General features: G+C 40.9%; 1 protein-coding gene across 1 annotated transcript in view; it reads left to right on the plus strand.

Annotated features, from left to right (window-relative positions):
• The first annotated feature begins 1,119 nt into the window (after nucleotides 1-1,119).
• The window catches only part of PSMD11 (proteasome 26S subunit, non-ATPase 11), a 28,502-nt gene continuing 9,000 nt past the window's right edge, over nucleotides 1,120-20,621 (plus strand). Inside the window, exons 1-6 of the mRNA XM_082707354.1 lie at nucleotides 1,120-1,270; nucleotides 3,618-3,719; nucleotides 9,200-9,324; nucleotides 14,487-14,558; nucleotides 14,928-14,985; nucleotides 17,315-17,509. Of these exons, the coding sequence (XP_082563480.1) occupies nucleotides 1,180-1,270; nucleotides 3,618-3,719; nucleotides 9,200-9,324; nucleotides 14,487-14,558; nucleotides 14,928-14,985; nucleotides 17,315-17,509 (643 nt within the window). The 5' untranslated portion in view covers nucleotides 1,120-1,179. The remainder of the gene's footprint in view (nucleotides 1,271-3,617; nucleotides 3,720-9,199; nucleotides 9,325-14,486; nucleotides 14,559-14,927; nucleotides 14,986-17,314; nucleotides 17,510-20,621) is intronic.

The following is a 20,621-nucleotide window of genomic DNA, read 5'->3' on the forward strand; positions in this document are numbered from 1 at the left end:
CATCCAGGAACTAGGAATGCATTCCCTAACTTTCAGATCTCAGCTCTGCCAATTACCGTATGAGTTTCACCAAATCACTTTAGGTAAACCCGGTTCCTCACCTATGAAAGGAGTGTGAATAGCATCTTCTTCACAGAACATTGTTGGAAGGATAAGAGAAGATAAATATATAAATTTCCTAACCCAGTCACAGAAGAGTGCAACGTTGGTTCCCTCTCCAGGTCCCTTTAGGGGACAGCATATTCAGTTTTCGGATTGTCTTCACCGGAGAAATATCTTCTTCATATTGAACTGCCTCTATATTTTTAGCTCTTCCCTTAAGCTCACCCCTCAGTGGTCCTACAGAATGTCTTTTCTCCTTTCACTTGACAGCCCTTCAGTATCTGTGATTTTAGTTGAAGGAAGTGGAAATATTAGAAAAATCCATTTTTTTTTCTTTTCTGAGTGGGGAGTCCAGGTAGCTGTTAGACTAACGCGTGACCCCCCCAAGAGGGGTTTATTGAGTGAATGCGGCAAAGATGGTATTTCACTTTCTAACATCAGTTCTCCCCGACGCTGATGGGTTTAATCACAGGCTGGCTAGGATTCTGTAGGATTCTAGCCTGCAACGTACGTGTGAGTGTGTGTGTGTGTGTGTGTGTGTGTGTGTGTGTGTGTGTGTGTGAAGAGAGGGAAAGAGAGAGATGTTGTTAGACGCTTGGACGCCTTTGAATGTTGCTATTCTTTGTCTGCCACATCGTGAGCACTAATGCGATCGTTTATTGCCCCAAATGAATAGTTAAACGTGGAAGTGACAAAGGAAGCCAAGCGGCTTTCAATGAATACCTAGGCGGGTGCTCCGAAAGTCCTCTCAAGGGCGAGCTCGGAGAGTTGCTGTAACGAGGCCTCTTTTGGGGTGGGTGGGGACTTAGCCTTCGGTTCCAACGCTTAGGCACCTCCTCTTTGACTCGCGGGCTGGCCGCTAGGCGGTGCTGGGGAGCTTGCCGCCCACGAGCCCGGGCGCCCCAGCTCTTACCCTCACCCCTCAATCCCCGACAGGCGGCAAGACTACAACTCCCGTAGTGCTCTGGGAGCGGGAGGGTGGGGGCCATGGGGGGAAGAGGGAGGCGAGGGCGGGCTTTCCGGGAGTGTGTTTCCGGCGTCGGCGGCCGCGGCCGGGGACGGTGTGAAAGCGGTAAGATGGCGGCGGCGGCGGTGGTGGAGTTCCAGAGAGCCCAGTCTCTACTCAGCACCGACCGGGAGGCCTCCATCGACATTCTCCACTCCATCGGTAAAGGTCGCCGCGCCCCCTCTCTGACCCTGCCGGCTCAGCTGGGCTTGTGTGGGTCGGCGGCGACGGAGCGGGGCCGGGCTAGCCGGCTCTGGTGCTGCTGACTCACTGTGTGTGAGGGGGGCCGGGCCGGGGGCACAGGCCGCTCGCAGCTCCCTGGAGCCCCCTGGGTCCCACCCGGGTGGGACGCCTCGAGGCAGCCCCGGCGTCCACTTGCCGGCTGCTGACTCACGGTGGGCTCCGCGTGGAGTGAGAGGGTGGGCCGAGCCGGGGCCCCCACCACTCCCCAGCCTTGCCCCCGCTCTGGCCCGTGCGGGCTGGCCCGGGACCGCGAGCAGTGCCGGCCGGCGGGCTTGTCGCGAACAGGACTGAGAGCCTCGAGTTGAAGGGCCTTGGCGAAACCCGCTGTACACAGCGTTTCCCGCCGTTGTTATCAGCACAGCCCGCTCCGGGTGGCAGCGCGAGCGCTCGCTCTTCTCTTGGAGTTTTCTTCCTCGGGACCCTGAGAGCTGCTGCCTCTCCCCAGCCTCGCAGCGGAAGGCTCTGCTAAAGGGATGTCTCTTTCTGAATGTGGGAAATACGGAGGGGACACCCACCGCAGATTGGCATTTGGTTTGAAGAGGTGCCCGAGACGTCCCTTTGCCCCCGTGTAGGGTGTAAGAGCGAGATGGGACCGCCCGGCTAGAGGAGGTGACTAATCGTCCTAGTCTCCCCGGTAGAGGTGGGAAGTGAGTTCGGGGAGTGAGGTGTCAGCCGCGGAGCTCGGGGAACGCGTCGGCCGCGGACTGCCAGAGCAAATGAAGAGTCAGTTTGTAGTAGATTGCCTTACACCTTGCACACCGCAGGAAAACTGAAACGGGAGCTCCAGCCAGTCGCTTCCGACAAGTTGCCACCGGGATTCAGGTGTGAACAGAAATTAATTTGTGATGACCGAGAAGGCTTTTAATGTTCAAGTCGCAAAGGGTTCAGTTAGGGCATGGGTTAGCTCTTCACCGCACGTGTGGTAATGTGATCTTTTTAACGCAGCTTGAGAAGATTCAGATCGGATCAACAAGTAGCGTAGGAACGCACGTGTCTGTGGGACCTCCAGGATGATGGCTTTTATGCTGACTTCCTGGTCTGTTGAATTTTGGTATTCCTGACTTGCATGGAGAAAAGACCATGACAAGAGCTTGATGTCTTTATCTTTGGGGGTACTGGGGAAGGGAAGGTGGGGGCTAAGATGCATCTGTGAATGGATGATTTTGTTAAATGAAAGTCTTTAATTCTGAAATTCTGACCCTGAGTTAAGTCAGTTACAATTATAGAACCAGCATCATCTCAGTCACATACATATATATATGTATATATTTTTTATTCTAGGAGTACATGCTAATGTGAGAAGCATGGATTTTTTGTGTGTGTGCTAAGTGCCTAAATTTTTGACTTTTGTAAGTGAAATTATGATGAACATTATAGTTGGAGTATTTTGTGATTGCCGGTTCCACTAGGAGAGAGTTCCCTGAAAGCTTCCCTCTTAGAGCAAGCTTGAGTCATGATGGTTACAGTCTTACTTTTTCCGGACTCCATTATGGAGTATCTAAATCTTGGTTTTTGTCAAGTCATGATGCTTTGTAAGAGAAGTGATAACTAGTGATGGTCACTAAAATGATCACCGCAAACTCGGAGAGGTTATTCAGTGTTTGGTAAAATAGTTATTAACAGTTGAAAGTGGGACAGATAGCACAAAGTTATTTTAACAGGTCCTGAATCCATTATACAGCAGCAGTCCGTCCTAAGGATCCATTACAGAGCAACAGTCCCTCCTAAGGATCACACTGGAGCCTTGATTGAGTTGTTTTTCCTGAATGGCTTTGTAGAACTGCTTACCCCAAGCACTCCATTAGAGGTGTGCTTAAAGTTTATTGAAAGACTCTTGACTTTTTTAGTCACCAGTAAATGATGGTCTTTTGATTTTAGTTTGTGGCAGGTAAACATATAGGCATGTTTAATATTTTCAGTAACAAAGTGCCTAACATGGGGCTAATCACCACAATATGAAGAACTTGTTTGAATGTTTGCTTTAACCAAGTGACTACGACAGAAATCTCATTGTATGTGGGTAAGGGGAATTCTGATTCATAGAATGAAAAGGCACATTTAAAATTGGAGAGGAATCTATTTTTATAATTTACATGGGACATATCTTACAAGATGATTTCACTTTTTTAAGAATTTTTTTTTTTTTAAGCTCCCTAGAATGTGTCTTTTGGTAACTGAGTTTGTAATTGGTCTTGTGAGGGTGAAATCTTCCTCAGTCTTCATTTTTTACCAGAATTTTAAGAAGGTTTGCATTTTCCTCTCCCAGTGAAGCGTGACATTCAAGAGAATGATGAGGAGGCAGTGCAGGTCAAAGAGCAGAGTATCCTGGAACTGGGGTCTCTCTTGGCAAAGACTGGACAAGCTGCCGGTAAGTGATGCAAATGGGTTGCTTTTTCTTTTACTTGAAAAGTTTCAAGTTTCTATTGGAGTAGAGGAACATAGGAATGCATCCACACAGTTTATTAGTGGTATAATTCCATTTTTTCATCAACTTGTTGAGCTTCAGTTTTTTAGCAGGAAGTTAGGTGGACCTTTAAATTCAGTTCTTTCGTCGAACAGTTTTCTGCAGGTGAGAGGAGATCCTGTTCCTGTTGGGATATAGTGATCTCTGTGATTTGTTTTTGTGTGATTTGAGTTTTCACTGTGTTCCCTTACATAAGGGCAGCGGCTGTCTTTAGTGATTTCAGCTCTGATGTATTTAAGAATGATAGCGACTTAGGCCCCCCCCCCCCCACTTGAAAGTGACTAGGGATTTTGCATCCAATTCAGTGTGAGAGACCAATTCAGAGTAAGACATTCAATGGAATGTCCTTTTTTTCTGTTAAGAGAGTAAGTGAGATGTTAAATGGAAAGAGCTTTCCCGAGATTTCTCCATTGTTACGTGGGACCTCGTGCATGTTATTGCCCAAACATTGTATTTGTAATTGAATCGTTGAGTTTCTAGGCTTGAGGTGATACTCTGATGATTGGTGTGTCCTTGGAATAAGAGTCATTGAAGTAAGAGACCAGGAAGGCCTTTGAGTAAGGTGGTAATAGTATTTAGAGAAGCTTAAGCTTAAAATGGATGATTTTTGTCAACTTTAAAGTGAATTTAGGTCTTACCTAATTTAGAATGGATTAAGCTAGGGTAAGGGACCTCATGATTTACTTTCCCCAAAATAATACTGTATCCAAGAGGTACAAGTTAGTGAAACTTCTTGAACTTACGAACTAAGATCTTTCGCAATTAAGGATGACTAACATTGTATAAAGATGTATTCAGTTGGGAGGATATGTTTATGTAGTTTTTGAATTTTATTTAAAGTATTTAAAAATATCTATAATAAAACAGTTTTTAAGTGCTGTCAACTAGTTACTATTTTAAGCACAAAAATGATTTAGTTTATTGCATCTTCAAAACAACTCAGTAATGTGGATGCTGTTGTCCATTTTACACCTGCGGAAACAGAGCACAGAAGAGTTAAATAACTGATCCAAGGTCACTCATCTAGTACGTGGAAGAGCCAGGATTTGAACCAATTTGTCCTACTTCAGTGCTTGAGGCCTTATGGTGTAATGGTTCATACTTTCCATAGTTAATCACTTAACGCATTATCAGTGGTCAGTGCTGAGATTTTCACTTTAATTATTTTTTTAAGTTTATTTATTTATTTTTTTAGTAATTTCTATACCCAGCATGGGGCTCGAACTTGACCCTCATATAAAGAATCATATGCTCTTCTGACTGAGCCAGCTAGGTGTCCCTGTTTTTTTCATTTTAGATTGACTTCCCTCCTATGTAACATATTTATGGATTCCTTTTGCCTGTCAGTTAGTGTGAGCTTGGGATTGCATAATAGTTTTGATCATTGGTCCATACAAAATATAATTAATAAGGTGATTTTCCTGAAAGAATTAGATAGTCAGATAAAGTGATTTAAGACTTTTCTGTTGTTTAAATTTCCAAATACCTGTTTTCCTCCAGTAGCATGGATAATTGCAAGTAGCATGTAGTATGGTCAGTACTTCAAAAATTTATCCAAAAATGTTAACTGTTTTGCTTGAAATTCCTATTTTATGCTTTGCCCTCTCCTTATTCCTTGCCCCTCCCTTTTTTGTGACTCAGTACCTGAGAAGTTGAGAAGTATATAGCTAAACCTATTGGAATTTAACAGGTGAATCATAAGGACTTTTAACAACTTTTCTAGGTCATTTGTCCTTGTTTTCTAAGAAAGAGTTTGATGAGTATAGGTATATACTGTAGAAACTCTAAGGAAGTCTTGTACCCCACTTTGCTGTTCATAATTGATAGGTTTATATTGTTTCCTTTGAATTTTGGTTCCCTGAGAACAGAAAATATGTCTATTCCATTAATCTTCAACTTTGTTTTTTTAGGCACTTAATATATAGTTAGCACTGTGCTAAGTACTCCATTAAAAAAATATAAGATAAGGTCTCTGACCTACAGCAGTCATTTGGGGATCAGTGAATGAGGCAAGGTTTGATGCATAATAGTGGTTGAAGGTGGTGCTGAGCATCATCAGACGTGATGGCTAGGCTCAGGATCTGCAGATTTCATAGCTCGAGATTCTGAAAGGATTGTTTTGAGTTCTGTGACCTTTTTTTTTTTTTTCTTTTTGAAGATTTTATTTTTTTATTTGACAGAGAGAGAGAGATCACAAGCAGGCAGAGAGGCAGGCGGGGGTGTGGGGCGGGATAGGGGATGCAGGCTCCTCGATGAGCAGAGAGCCTGATGCGGGCCTCGATCCCAGGACCCTGAGATCATGACCCAAGTGGCAGGCAGAGGCTTAATGCTCTGAGCCACCCAGGCGCCCAAGTTCTGTGACCTTCTAAAAAGAAAGTTCGGGTCGTGTAATTGTAAATAATCTTAATAAGGCAGTATGATTCTTTGGGAATTAAAAATTATTTAGGTTGTATGAAAATGGAAAGAAACGGAATAAAACCAAGAATGAATAGCAACAATAGACTGAAATGAAAAGTGGACCGAGTCTTTGGCAACTAAGAGGTCATTTATTTCTTTGTTGGAATAAGAAGAATAACACTATCAGTGCTTGGAGCAAATACTGTAACTAGCAGGTGCTAGAGCTAAAGGCAGGCTGCTTAGTTCATGTGTCACTTCAGCCTTTTCCAGGAAGGAAAATGATTTTCAAAAAGAAAAGGATAGAAAAAAAATGAGAAAGAGAGAGGAAAGAGCAGATAGGCTCTTTAAATAAGTTCAAGTCTCTAGGCTCTAACAGTTTCCGTCTTTTAATATCAGAAGCATAGTTCTAGCAGATATATTTATAGAGCCACTATTATTATTCTGAGAAAAGTCATGGAGGATGGAGAAGTATTAAGGAAACTGAGGATGGGCAAACGTTATTTTACTTTGCATGAAGATAATGGAAAGAATAATTTCTAGACCCTTTAAACTGGTAATCACTAATATCTGGGACAGATTATTGGTTAAGTAGGTTTTAATCACTTAAGACTGTGGGTTTATTAAGAAAAGATTATTTTAAACTCCCCTTCATTCTCTTTGGTTAGCCTTATCAGACAAGTAGATTTGCAGGGCTCCACAGACAGCAGCTCGCCAGCTGTTTTTGTAAATAAAGTTTTTTTGGAACCCATCCACACCCATTTGTTTACTTACTGTCTATGATTGCTTTTGTACTGCAGTGGCTGAGTTGAGTATCTGCCAGTGAGACCACATCTCCCAAAAAGCTGAAAATATTTACTATCTGGTCCATCACAGAAAAAGTTTGCCAACCTCTGGGTTAGAGGAATGATACAGACTACATACCTGATGTAAGCAAGGCATTTGAACATTGGCCATAATATTAATGAGATATACAGGGTATGAAGATCATTTGTCAACCTAGAGGGAAGTCTCTAGCATCATGTCATAGGGATCTGTCCTTGTTCTTCTGGTCAGCCTCTGGCATTATAGCTAAAGCCATTTCAGAAGGCCTGCTTATTTTTTGTAGATGACTCAGTACAGTAGAGGACAGAATTAAGATTCAGAGTTATTGCCAAAGCCAGCAAGATTAAATTCAATGTGGTAAGTATAAAATTATTTACTTAAAAGTATTTATCAAAACAGAGGAAGATGAGGAATTACTTGTCTGTACAAAAAAGACTTTAATAAAGTGCTATTGGAGAAAAGGAGGTAGGCTATCATGTGTTACCTGTGGTGGCCAGATCAAGAGAATCAGGCGATGATTCTACTGGTCAGACCCTACCTGGAGAATTGTTTTCAGTTCTGGGTACTACGGATGGTATGTTTGCAAACTAGAGTTCATTCAATGACAAGGAATCTAGAAACCAGAACATTGGAGGAACAGTTGAAATAGCTAAAGATGTTTAGCTTGGAGAAAGGGAAAATTAAGGAGGTATAAAAGATAGTTGTCTTGAGAAATTTGAAACCATGTAGAAGGAGGGTAAAGGCTTGGGTCTTAAAAAAAGAACAGTTTGGTTTGACTAACATTCGAATAGTCTGCTTTCTGAACAATTCTGTCATTAGAGATTGTTCAGAATTGTTCTAGCATAGTAGGAAATACTGTGGGAGAAGGGACATTGTACTAAACTACTTTTAAAAAGCTGTGATTGTATAATTAAAATTTGTACAAATGTAAAAAGAATTTGAGAAGGAGAAATCAGTGCAGCCTGGAGTTGGTTTGGAAGACATAATAGGACTTTTGCTGGGCCTAAAAGGACATCTGAGATTTACATAGGTCGAGAAGATGGGGGAGAAATTCTGCATGGGAATGCAGCAGAAACAAGGTGTGAAAGCAGACACATGTCTAGTTTATGCAGGGGTGAGTGGAGGGGCAGAATGGGGAAAATCTTAGTGGAATCAAAGGTGAGTACTGGGGAGTGAAGGAAAAGATGAACTTTTTCACTGTTTAAGTTCCTTTCGTACCTGACACAGTCTCAGGCATCCTGTGACTGTTCAGGCAGATGAGGATTTCAGGACCCTGAATTAGCATTCTCAGGAGGGGGAGGTTTGCTTGCCCTGAATTAGAATCCTCAGGAGGGTGAGTCCACAATTGGAGAATATTAAAGAGGTGGTGGCACTAAAGTAATTGTAACCTACATTCCAAAAGTACTTCCGTAGTTAACGAGTTGGAATATTCTCATTTTTACTCTTGTTTCTAAAGATGCTCCCTTAAAATGACTTGTCACCTTTTTTTCCTATACAAGGGGAAGAAAACTTCTGTGGTAGATTCCTTTTTTGTTCATAGTTTAAGACTCAGGCCTTACAGATAAATGGAGAAAACACCCTAAGTTTTCTGTGAAAAGTTTATTCGGTGCCAGGAAAGTGCTATTGCTATAAGGCTAAACTGGGGAGAACTTCGGGAGGGGAGGAAAAGGGACCCTGGAATTGAACATCTTCATCTGTTTAAGGGGGAGCTGCTACGGTGGACTTGGAAATTCAGCAACAACCACAAAACACCCTTCCCATAACCTCATCGAATTTACCGGTTGTGAGGAAGTGATTTTACCTCAGGTGTCAGAGGCACAACATATTTAATGTTCTAGAAAACTGTGCTCTGAGACCATGAGTACTTTGCTGTTTATCTCTCATTAAGATGGGTAAATGAGGCCAAGAGACGTGAGATTTTCCCAGGGCCCTCATAGTACTCCAGTAGCTGAGTGCAGAATGGAATACAAATTTAGTATCTATTGCTTACTCATTTTTGCTACCCTGTTACCTGCTAAGGATGTTTTAAATTCCTACTATACATCATTTAGGATGATTGCAGTGACATAAGGATGGATTTTATGATCTTGAGTCACTATTTTAATGGGTATTTTGTCTCTAATATTGATACTTACTTTTTCTTTTCTGAATTGCCTTCCACACAGAGCTTGGAGGACTCCTGAAGTATGTGCGACCCTTCTTGAATTCCATCAGCAAGGCTAAGGCAGCTCGCCTGGTCCGATCTCTTCTTGATCTGTTTCTTGATATGGAAGCAGCTACAGGGCAGGAGGTAAGCTACTTTAAAGGCAGAAGGTAGACGATATGGAAAAAAAAGTGTTTCAGTGAAAGCAATGCCTGCCTGCACTGTGGTACTAATGTGGAAGGGACAGCTGGGAGGACAGCTCAGGACTTATCATGTCAGTTTCTCTTTGTTACAGGGCATTTGATACTTTGGGTCTGTTCCATGCTTTGCTTTGTAAGTGGAGATTGTCAGTGGTCCCTGGAATCCTCATTACATCAGGGTCACAAACTGATTCTTGTCTTTGAGGTATTGTATTGCCACACCTTTGTAATGTTTTCTGTGTCTGTGGTACCTTTCATTCTGTGTCGCAAAGCTCTTCGTGAGCACAAAATAAGTCTGTGGCATCCCTTCTTGGCGTGTTTTGTACTGCATATATGCCTTTATGGAGGGGTGAGCATCCATCTGTTTGTGTCTCATGTGTGCAGAAGTGACTCCGGTGTACCTGTACATGTCCTCTACGAGTTCAGACCAGACCCTGAACCATTCAGAAGAGTGCCTCTTTGGAATCAGGGAGCCTCTTGTGAACTTTTTGAAGATAGCTATATTTTCTGCAGTTCAGGAGGAGACACTACCAAAGTTAAAACGTACTCTGTAAGAAGCAGCAGATTCAAGCAGGATACTGTTGGTAGAAAGACCATAGTTGTCTTTCCTATAGATACATTGCTTAATATTCACTGAGTGCAGGCAGTGTGCTAAACACTGTTACATATATTGGGGATACATTTGTAGAAACACAGTCAGTATTCTCATGGGCGTTATATTTTAAAGAGGAAGGCAGGCGATAAATATATAAAATGTCAGGAAATATAAGGACGGGGTAGGAATAGCTGGCTGGTTATATGTCTGATTGTTTGCTCTGGCCTCTGTGAGTGTACAAGTAAAAAGTATGAAAGGGCACAGTAGCTTTCCGAGTAAATAATGAGGAATTTCAGAAATCTAGGACATATAGATTCCACTTTGAAATCAGGTCTGTAAAATCTGCCTTCTTGCCTTAATGATTCTTTGAGGCCTAGTTTAAACACCATAAACTTACTTCATTTGTAGAAAAATTCATTTGTAGGAAAGTTTTCACATTTGTGGCCGAACTATGTTTCATTATAGTAGATCAAAAAGAGTTAATATTTAGATGTCTGTCTTTGGAACCAAAGCATTAGAATTATTTTTAAGAATAAAAAAGAAAAAATGACTTTAACGGGATTTTAGTCTTATTTAACCCTAACTTTTTTTTTTTTTAAAGATTATACTTTGTTCTCATGAAAAAGCAACACCATCTTTTGTTTGAAATGGGATGCCTTATAATGTGCTGACCAAAAAATGTTAGTTTGAGACAGACTGATACATGTTCCTTGGAACTTTTTAGGCAGAAAGAGTTAATTATCAAAGCTGCTCCATTACACACTGAAGTCTCTGGAATTTGTCCCTTTCCGTAGCATAGAGTTGACTCAGTGGATGGAATTGCAGTTGTGTAATGAGCAGTTCTCCTGTTCCTTTGTGGAGGTCCCTTAAATCAGAATTCAGCGCTCTCCTATAATTGGCTAGTGGGATTTACTGGCCTTTTTCATGTGGCTCTGTGTCTGGTTAGGCCCTCCCATCTAAAATATTCAGTCTGCTTTACCTTTCTTCATATTTATTTTCCTTTTTAATACCTGTTTTCTCCTCAGAAGTTCCATGAAGATAGCTATTCTGTCCCGTCCCATGCCGTCTCCTTGGCACTTAGAGTAGGTTGGCCCAGAGGAGCTACAGAACTCATGTTTGTTAGAGGGATGTAGGGATAACGCCATGTTCGATGCTTCCCCATGTTTGATGCCTAGGAGATACTTTGTTGAATTAAGACATAAATTTATTGAATTGAGAAATAAGCCTAAGTGTTACTACATTTCTCTAGGTGACTCAGGGTCTCTGACTTGGAGAAATTGGAGCTACATGTTCCTCTTGAAACATTCTGAGTTGTTTGAAAAATTCTTTGAGCGATGGGAAAGGATAGGGAATCAAGTCATGATAGTATCATGGCATGAAGCAAAAGAAGAAGTTTGCAGACACTGTTAAGAGAGCTAGGAGTTTTGTGTTGGGGAGTTTGGTACCCAAGAGGATGGAGGAGGGGATTTTCCTTGCCTGTTTCTGTTTAGGGACTAACCGTAGGTCGGATAGATCTCCAAAACAGTTTTTAGCTTGCTATATTCCAGTAGGTGGTAGGAATCAGGTTAGGATTGAGTGAATTGCAGCATTGAGGTTTGCAGCCTAGAAAGGGAGGAGCATGTGTGAGGTAAGAGGGTGGGTGGGAGAGTGAGGATGGGCCGGTTGGTAAAGTAGTGGGGGGTAGAGGAACAGGTTGAAGAGGGGACTGAGCCAGACACTTGCCAAATGGTGAACTGGAATTTCAAAACTAACCTTACCTTTCAGGGATCTCTGGGTAGTTGCCCAGGGGAAGCCATTTTTGGCATTGTGTATCCACCTGACACCACAGTAGCACATTTAAAGAAACCTTACATCCAATCCCATTACTGAAACAGTTATTTCCATGGAATAAAGGAGTTTGCTGGAGAATTTAAAACTTGGACTAGTAGTTATTATTCTTCCATACAGATCTAGTTATTGAAGACATTTTAAAAAATGGTTAAGTGTATCGATTTAAAACTTAAACATCTTGGGTGCCTGGGTGGCTCATTCTTTTAAGTGTCTGCCTTCAGCTCAGGTCACGATCCCAGGGTCCTGGGATCGAGCCCCACATCAGGTTCCCTGCTCTGCGGAGAGCTTACTTCTCCCTTTGTCTGCTGCTCCCCCTGCTTGTGTGCTTGCACGCAGTCTCTCTCTCTGTCAAAATAAATAAAATCTTTAAAAAAACAAAATAAACTTAAATGTTTGATTTCTGTCACTTCAAGCTTTTGTGCTCAAATAAGATGTTTCTCCAGAAGCAGTGGCTTCTTAAATATTCTTATCCTCTTTATTAGTCATTATCTGCATTAACAAAGCACAAAGCCAAAAAAAAAAAAAAAATAGTTGTGTAGCAAGGCCAGTGGCCTTCAAAATTTTTCCTTAAATTTGAGGTGCTGGTTTTACCAATTAAAGTCCTAGATAGTGCAAATCATGCACCCAGTAATGGATAACAGATGGACCTGAACAAGAGTGTTGGAGAAGCACTGGGTCAAGTTCTGATCCTAGCAGCTGGTATGTGACTTTGAGTGAGTCACTTCACATCTGGACTCGGGAAATGGGGACAGTTGAGATGATGGAGTAGAGTTCAGTGTTTTCTCAACTAGAGAGCTGCAGCTCAGTGGCCAGGCTCTATTCCAGACTACTGAGTCAGGAGCCTCTGCATCCATTTTTATATTCTTAAAAAAGCTCCCTGGGTAGAACTGGGACGGTAAGCATTTCTTAGCCCTCCAAAGACACATTAGGACTAAGGACTCTTGTATTTTTGTTGTTAAACACATTCAGCAAAGTGTTTTCAGTTCCATTCACATCAGGAACAGAGATCTTACTTGGAATTTTGCTTTTCAGAACATAACTCAAAACTTTGAAATTGTGGTTGGCTTGCTTTTAATTTAGTTTTTGTAAAATTTTTAGGTTGGTTGAGTTTAGTGCTGGAGATTAAGTAGCCACCAGGGGGCTTCAGTGAGTTATAAAGGTTCCTTTGAGTCTTTCACTGGTGAATCCTCCAAATACCATGTAATGTCATCTGTTTATTTACTGAGCTTGGACTTGGGATCTAAAGGCAGAAGATCTGTCAATTTGAATTATATGTGCTTATAACATCTCCCTTAGAGAACTTTGGATATATGTAAAGATCTGTTGTATCAGCAGTTAGTTGGTGATCTAACTGCAACTAAGATCTGTTGTAGCAGAAAGTTTAGTTTTTTTTTTTTTTTTTTTTTAATCTTATGCTCTGATTAGGAATCTTAATATAAAACTTGCAGTAACAAAAGTGATAAAAGATCTGCAGTACTTTTTATTTAAAGATTTTTTATTTTTATTTTTTTTTATTTGACAGATCACAAGCAGGCAGAGAGGCAGGCAGAGAGAGAGGAAGGGAGGGAAGCAGGCCCCCTGCTGAGGAGAGAGCCCGATGTGGGGCTCGATCCCAGGATGCTGGGATCATGACCTGAGCTGAAGGCAGAGGCTTTAACCCATTGAGCCACCCAGGTGCCCAGATCTGCAGTACTTTAAAATGTAGTTTCTCAAAGCTAATATGTTACAAATACCTGATGGCATGTAGACCATCTAGCATTGAACACTGCTTTAAGTCAGTTACTTTGCATATTATCTCACTGCTTGGGTGGCAGATAGAACTGGGGATTCAAAGCACCTTTATTTTTTTTTTATTCATTCATTTATGTTTTTAGGTAGGCTCTGCTCCAAACATTTAGTTTGAGTTAAGGGGCCCGAACTTACAATCCTGAGATCAAGAGTCTTACGTTCTACCAACTGAACCAGCCAGGTGCTGGTTTCATGGCATGAAGCAAAAGAAGAAGTTTGCAGACTTCTTTTTTGACTATGATGTTTAAAATAAAGTTTAAAATAAAGCAGTTTAAAATAAAGTCTTAAAGCCCTTTTAAGTGTTAGGCTAATTGTAATTTCTTTTTATTCCCTTTAATACATGCTAAGTGTATTGTATTGTGGTGATGAATTGGTTAGCTGCACTTAGTATCAGAAAGGGAAGAGCCAGCTGGGCCTTTTGAGTGTTACAGGCAACTGTTAGGAACAAGGCATTTGTGCTTAGGCTGAGAATTGCTACCTTTATTACCAATGGGTTCATATTAACACATCGCCATTACTATTTGCAGCTATTTAGGGAGAAATTTCTGCTTTAAAGATTTCTCAGCCATTGTAGAAATCTGTATTTCAGGGTATAGATGTTGAAAGTTATGGGTCCATCTTGGGAAGGTAGAAGAGGAATCTTGGAGAGGAAGCTCTTTTTCAAAAGAACACAGTTCTTAAGTGCAACGATACTTTCTGTGTAAAATGCCGAGTTGGTTCTCCATTATGATATAGCCATTACACAGTGAGATACTGTAGATTAAGGCATGTCCCCTGAGACATTAAGTAGAGCAACATGGATATTATATAGGAGGGAATTAAAGCTGTTCTCCAAAGCGAGGTTTTTAGGAAGAATGTGAGGACATAATATTGCTTGTGTTGTCTCTTTGTTGCAGGTCGAGTTGTGTTTAGAGTGCATCGAATGGGCCAAATCAGAGAAACGAACTTTCTTACGCCAAGCTTTGGAGGTAATGTGCCTACATTAGTGCTGCTTTCAGGTCTCTAGGCATTAGATTGACTGTGAATGCAAGTAATACCATTCTGGTCAAAAGTATTTTCAGTAATTTTGTTTTAGCCAGGCACCCAAAGATTATTGATAATAGTTCCGCTCATGAGAATACTTGCTTGTGTGGCTCAGAGAAGTAAGCAGCAGCCCCGTAAACATCATAGACGGTGACCATCGTGGCAGATGGACTGTAGTGTTGCTTAGGCTAGATTTGGTGCTCTCTCCAGAACTTGTATATTCAACAGTAAGAGTTCTGTGACTGTCAATCTTTGATTTCTTTCTTTGGCTTTTTTCTTTCTTTCTATCAGTCAATGCCTTTTCTCTTTCCTAGGCAAGACTGGTGTCTTTGTACTTTGATACCAAGAGGTACCAGGAAGCATTGCATTTGGGTAAGTAAGCTGGTAGAAAGTAATAAGGCATCTTAGCTGGCTAAATAAATATATTCTGAACCTGGCCACTCTTAATGGTTACATATTAATAATATATGTTCTGCCTACTTCTAAGGATTTAAAGTGGCTTTGCATTTACTGACTCTGTCATGGAGAAATGCCATTTGCAAGTTTTAAGTAACTAACCAGAGTTAATCTATCAAATTTAGAAAACCAAAGGGTCTAACTGCACGTGTTTTACTATTATGTTTATTATACTTGTTTATAATTACACTGTAACTCAAGAAATAAATTGGTACAAATGTATATGGTGGCTAGAGTGGGCTGACTAAAACCTTTCCCTGTGTGGCCTTTGAACACCCTGTCATTTTTGCCTGCTGCTTTTTCTTTTTCTTTTTTTTTTAATTGGTAGATTTGGACTATTTTCTCCGGATGGAAGATCATGGCTTCTTATGATATATTAAGTTGAAAAAATTGCCAATATTCAGTTTTTATCTTGCAAAATGGCATTTCATTTGGTTCAAACAAATAGTAGCATTAAAAAAAAAAGTGGTTTTTGTTTTTGTTGTTGTTGTTGTTGTTTTATTTGCTCAATTAATCTGTACACCTAGTGTGAGGCTCGAATTCACAATCCTGAAGTCAAGAGTCACATGTTTTTCAGACTAAGCCAGCCAGCCCCACCATAACAGTTTTATTGAGATGTAATTCATAGACCATAAAATTCACCCTTTTAAAAATGTATGATCCCATGGTTTTTAGTATATTCATAGATAGTTGTATATTCATCCCCATGATCTGATTTCAGAACGTTTTCATCACTCTGAAAAGGAAACCTTGTACCCATGTACCCCTTAGTTATCATTCCCATTATTCCCTCCCCTGTCAGGCAGCCACTAATCTGCCTCTGTGGATATGCCTGTTCTGGACAATTCCTATAAATAGAGTCATATAATACATGGTCTTTGTGATTGACATCTTTCACTTAGCATGTGTTCAAGGTTTATCCATGTTGTAGTGTGTATCACTACTGTATTTGCTTTTATTGCTGAATATCCATTGGGTGGGTATGTCACATTTTGTTTTAGCCATATTTGTGGGGGTGAAGGTGGTATCTCATTGTGGTTTTGATTTGCATTTCCCTAATGACTGGTGATGTTGAGCATCTTTTTATGTGCTTTTTAGTCATTTGTATGTCTTTGGAAAAGTGTTTATCCAATCCTTTGCTTATTTTTTAGTTGGATTGTTTGTGTTTTTATTGTTTATCCTGGATAAAAGTCCCTTAATTTTTGCAAAAAAATTTGCAAATTTTTTTCTCGATTTTAGGAATTGCTTTTTCACTTTCTGAATAATGTCCTTTGAGGCATATTTTAATTTAAAATCCATTTATTTTTAATTATTATTTATTATTTAGAGCCTATTTTTAATTTATCTTTTAATTTCTTATAAATTAAAAATTTTTATTTTTAATTTTTATTTTATTTTTAATTTAATCTTATTTTATTTTTGAGAGAGAATGCGTGCATGAGTGCAAGCAGAGGGTGGGCCAGTGGGGAGAGGGAGAGAGAGAATCCTAAGCAGACTCCATGCCCAGCGCAGAGCCGGATGCAGGGCTTGATCTCAGCAACCCTGATATCATGACCTGAACCAAAATCCAGAGTTGAATGCTTAACCAACAGAGCTGTCCAGGTGCCCATAAGTCCCATTTATTGTTTTTTTATTGTTTATGCTTTTGGTATCATACCTAAGAAATCATTGCCTAATCGCAGATCACAAAGATTTACTCCTGTGTTTTATGGGTTTAGCTCTTACATTCAGGTCTTTGATTTATTTTGAGTTAATTTTTATATATGATGCAAGTCTGTTTGAATTTGATTTTCTCATCTGAGATGGGAAGAAGGTGTATTTGGAGAGCATTCGCATGTCCAGAATTCTTTCCTTCCTCCTCCAACCTTAGTGGCTGCCATTTCGTATGTAGTTGTATGATTGCTAGACAGGAAGAGAATGAGATTGAGTGGCTGTCTGAACCAGATAACTAGTTTCAGCGTGTTCTGGGTGGAGATTCTCATTGTATTCAAATCTTCGGAGGAAGCTTATAGGACTTTTGGCTCTAATATTGTCATTAGTATGCTGAAAACTTCAAAGAGATCTGTTTCTCTTTGGGAAGATAGCACATCAGTAAAAAAAAAAAAATTGAATGCTTGCAGATAGACCCCCTCTATGAGTTCAGGCAGTTTTCTTTATCCTGAGTGTTCTTGTGAGGGTGGGAGAGTGAGATGTTACAGTATTAAGATTATGGCTAACAAAGGATATGTATTTTTTCCTGCTCCAGGTTCTCAGCTGCTGCGGGAGTTGAAAAAGATGGATGACAAAGCCCTTTTGGTGGAAGTACAGCTTTTAGAAAGCAAAACATACCATGCCCTGAGCAACCTGCCGAAAGCCCGAGCTGCCTTAACTTCTGCTCGAACTACAGCAAATGCTATCTACTGCCCCCCTAAATTGCAGGCGACCTTGGATATGCAGTCAGGTAACACCCTACCTACTCCTGGGCTGTTTTCCTAAAGTTCTTATTTCACAGTGGGGAGTGGCGGATGGGGATAGAGAATGTAGTTGGCTGATCCCGCTCAGGCTTCTCAGAGAAACTGAATTAGAAGGGTACTTTCCTTCTAATAACTTGTTAACTGTCTATTCTAAGAACATGCTTACCTGTGGTTGGCCAGGCAGCCTGTTTGTTTGTTAGCTCCAAGATGCTCAACAGGTTTAAAAAGCTCCTTAACCTCCACCTGCCTCACTCATTAGGGGGAATGATTTCTCTCCAGGGTTAGACTAACCCAAGTCTTTTGTCACTTGGAGACCTTGGTAAAGCATGTTGGACTTTCCCAGAGGGCCTCAGATCAGGGTTAAGGAAGGCCTCCTTCCCTACCCTGCATTTCACTGGAGTGTAGGGGATTCCTTTCTGAAGGAGGGTGTTAATATTGGGGCTCAAAGGTCATGGATTGGCAGTGGAATGCTTTTCTCGTGGTCAGCAGCTTCTGTTAGTCATAGTTTGTCATCATTATGGAAGGAGCACTGGAATTGGAGGCAGAAGACGAGTGGAAGCCCTGGTGTTACCTCCCTGCAATCTTTTAGAATGCCTGCACTACCAGTGTATCCGGTATTATGAATAGCAAATGATTTATTTTGTCATACAGAGATTAAGAACAGGAGCTCTCCAAACCACCTTTCCTAGGTTGAAATTTTGGTTCTGTCAGTTTGATTCTGTCAAATTTTAGTTCTGTGTGATTTTGGGCAAGTTACTTAATTTATCTTTAGTTCATCTGTAAAATGGTGATAATAATCATGCCTCCTCATAGGATTGTGGTGAGGATTGAGTGTGATGGTGAATGTGAAGCTCTTACTGCAGTACCTCACTTTGACCAGTATTGGTACTTTCTTTAAGCTGCTACTCTTTCATTATGCCTGTCCTTAAGGGATAACAGGTGAATTTGCATCAGATTTCACAGAGGAAATAGAGGTCATGCTTAAACATTTCCTCTCCAGAATTTGTATCACAGCCCAGTTTACTCCATATGAAGAATGATTCTTTCCCCTGTCCTTTTGTTCCATTCTAAGTCTTCAGTATTTCTTCTCTACTTGTATCTTCCTCTTAGTGCTTGAACTGTCCAGCTGCAAAAAGCACAGCCCTTTCTCCTTTCTAAATTGCTGTCTTCTTTTCCTTTCAAGTTTCTTGAAAAAGTTGAGAGAGTATGCATACTTTGGGGTCTCTGACTCCTTGAAAGAAGTCAGTAACTCGCTAATAACCTCTGACTTTTAGGGAAAGTCAACCCTATTGAACACTCCATAGGCTTCTTTGACATCACTCTCTTCCTCATTCTGCTCCCTTGACTGGGTATCTCTGGCCACACTTTGCTGTTTCCTCTTCCTTCTGACTTTTAAGTGTGGGCATTCCTCATGTTGTTTTCTTAGTTTTTTTTTTTCTCCCTAGTTTTTTTTTTTTCCCCTTCCTGTTCTCTGTTTCCTGTCTAAAATGCTGTATTCACCCATGGCTTTAGCTGCTGCATGCCCCTAGTGGTCTCCTTACCTAGATCTTCGGAAGCTTCTGTCTCCTAAATTCTAGATTCAGATTTCCACCTGCATAGTGGACATACATACCTGAATGCCTCGTAAGTGTCTCAGCCTCAACATGTCAAAAAGAAAAATTATTATCTAACTCCTCCCTATACCTTTTTTCCTACTCAAGGTAATGGTATCATTGATTTGATAATTGCTCAAGCTATTATCTTTGGAGCAATCTGACTCCTTTCTTCTCTTAATTCCTGTATCCACTCAGTTGTTAGATGAGGTGGGGTCTGTCTCTAAACCTATCCTTTCTTTTCCATCTCTGATCACTGCTGTGGTGAAGGCCTAGGCCACTGGAGCAATCTTCTGCTGATCTGATCTGACTGTTCCTGATCCCTTTTCCTGATCTACTTTTTCTTTAAACCTGGCCCCAAAGTCATTTTTCTCAAAACACAAATCAGATCATGTAATCCCTCTGAAATTCTTCAGTGATTCCCCATTATCCCCAGGCTACATTTTACTTTAACGGGTATGCAGAAGTAAAGCATCTTTTCCTTTCCATTAGTCACCAAATGACTTCATGTGTTCTTGCTTTTGTGCCTTTCTGTATTTTGTCTTCTTTGCATGGAAATTCCCCTTCTCATCAATCCCCTTGGCAAACGCGCATGTATCCTTCCAGATCCAGTTCATGTCTCCTCTGTAAACCCTCTCTAGTGCCACCTTTTCCTTTGGACTTCCCCTCTCAAAGCTATGTTCTTTTGTATGTATTGTGGTCCTAATCTTGTTTCTGTTTTGATGACCATCTTTCCCACTCTGAGACTAAGAGCTTCATGAGCGCCTTTTATTCATATTTCCTCTGTAGTAACCATTTATCGGTGCCTGGCAGATTGTAGACATTCGTTAATACCTGTGTTGAATGAGTGACAGTCTAGTTTTTTTTTTTTTTTTTAATAATAAACCTCATATACTAGCCATGATGCTTGGACTCCTAATGTAGGCCCTATTTATTAATGTATTTGGGAAAGCAGTATACCAGTTCTTGGGCTTATTTTACCTTTTTTTTTTTTTTTTTAAACCAGTTTTACTGTGAATCTGGTCTATTCTCTTCCAGCTCTGGGCCAGGAGGTAAGGGAATGGGGATTTATCCCCTCTAGGTTAGTAGTGTTATTAGTTCAGTGGACATTCTTAAAGGAGCTCAAGTGAAGGGTGGAGTTTCTCTAGCTCTCTATAGGTAAGAACAGGAGAGAACAAGGGTCTGATTCCTTTAGCCTCAAAATGAGAGGCTTCTTGGGTAGAGTAAAAAGTACTGGAGTGTGGCACATATCATATGCAATAAATGGTATGAAGTCCCCAGATGGCGTGGAGTCACATAGCTATGTGACAGGTGGGTTAAAAATGTGCTGATACATTGTCCCCTTGGGTCATGTGTAAGCAGTTTTATCCTTCTACTTCAAGTTGCTGAATACTTTGTCTTTGTACTTCAATGTGAAAAATGTTGGGAAGCACTGTGGTAAACAGGTGGGGCTGAAGTCTGTAACCTCATAAGGGGTTGAAGCAGAGTTAGAACGGATTCACACACT

Source organism: Mustela nivalis (assembly GCF_964662115.1).
Source record: "Mustela nivalis genome assembly, chromosome: 17".
NCBI classification, from domain to species: domain Eukaryota; kingdom Metazoa; phylum Chordata; class Mammalia; order Carnivora; family Mustelidae; genus Mustela; species Mustela nivalis.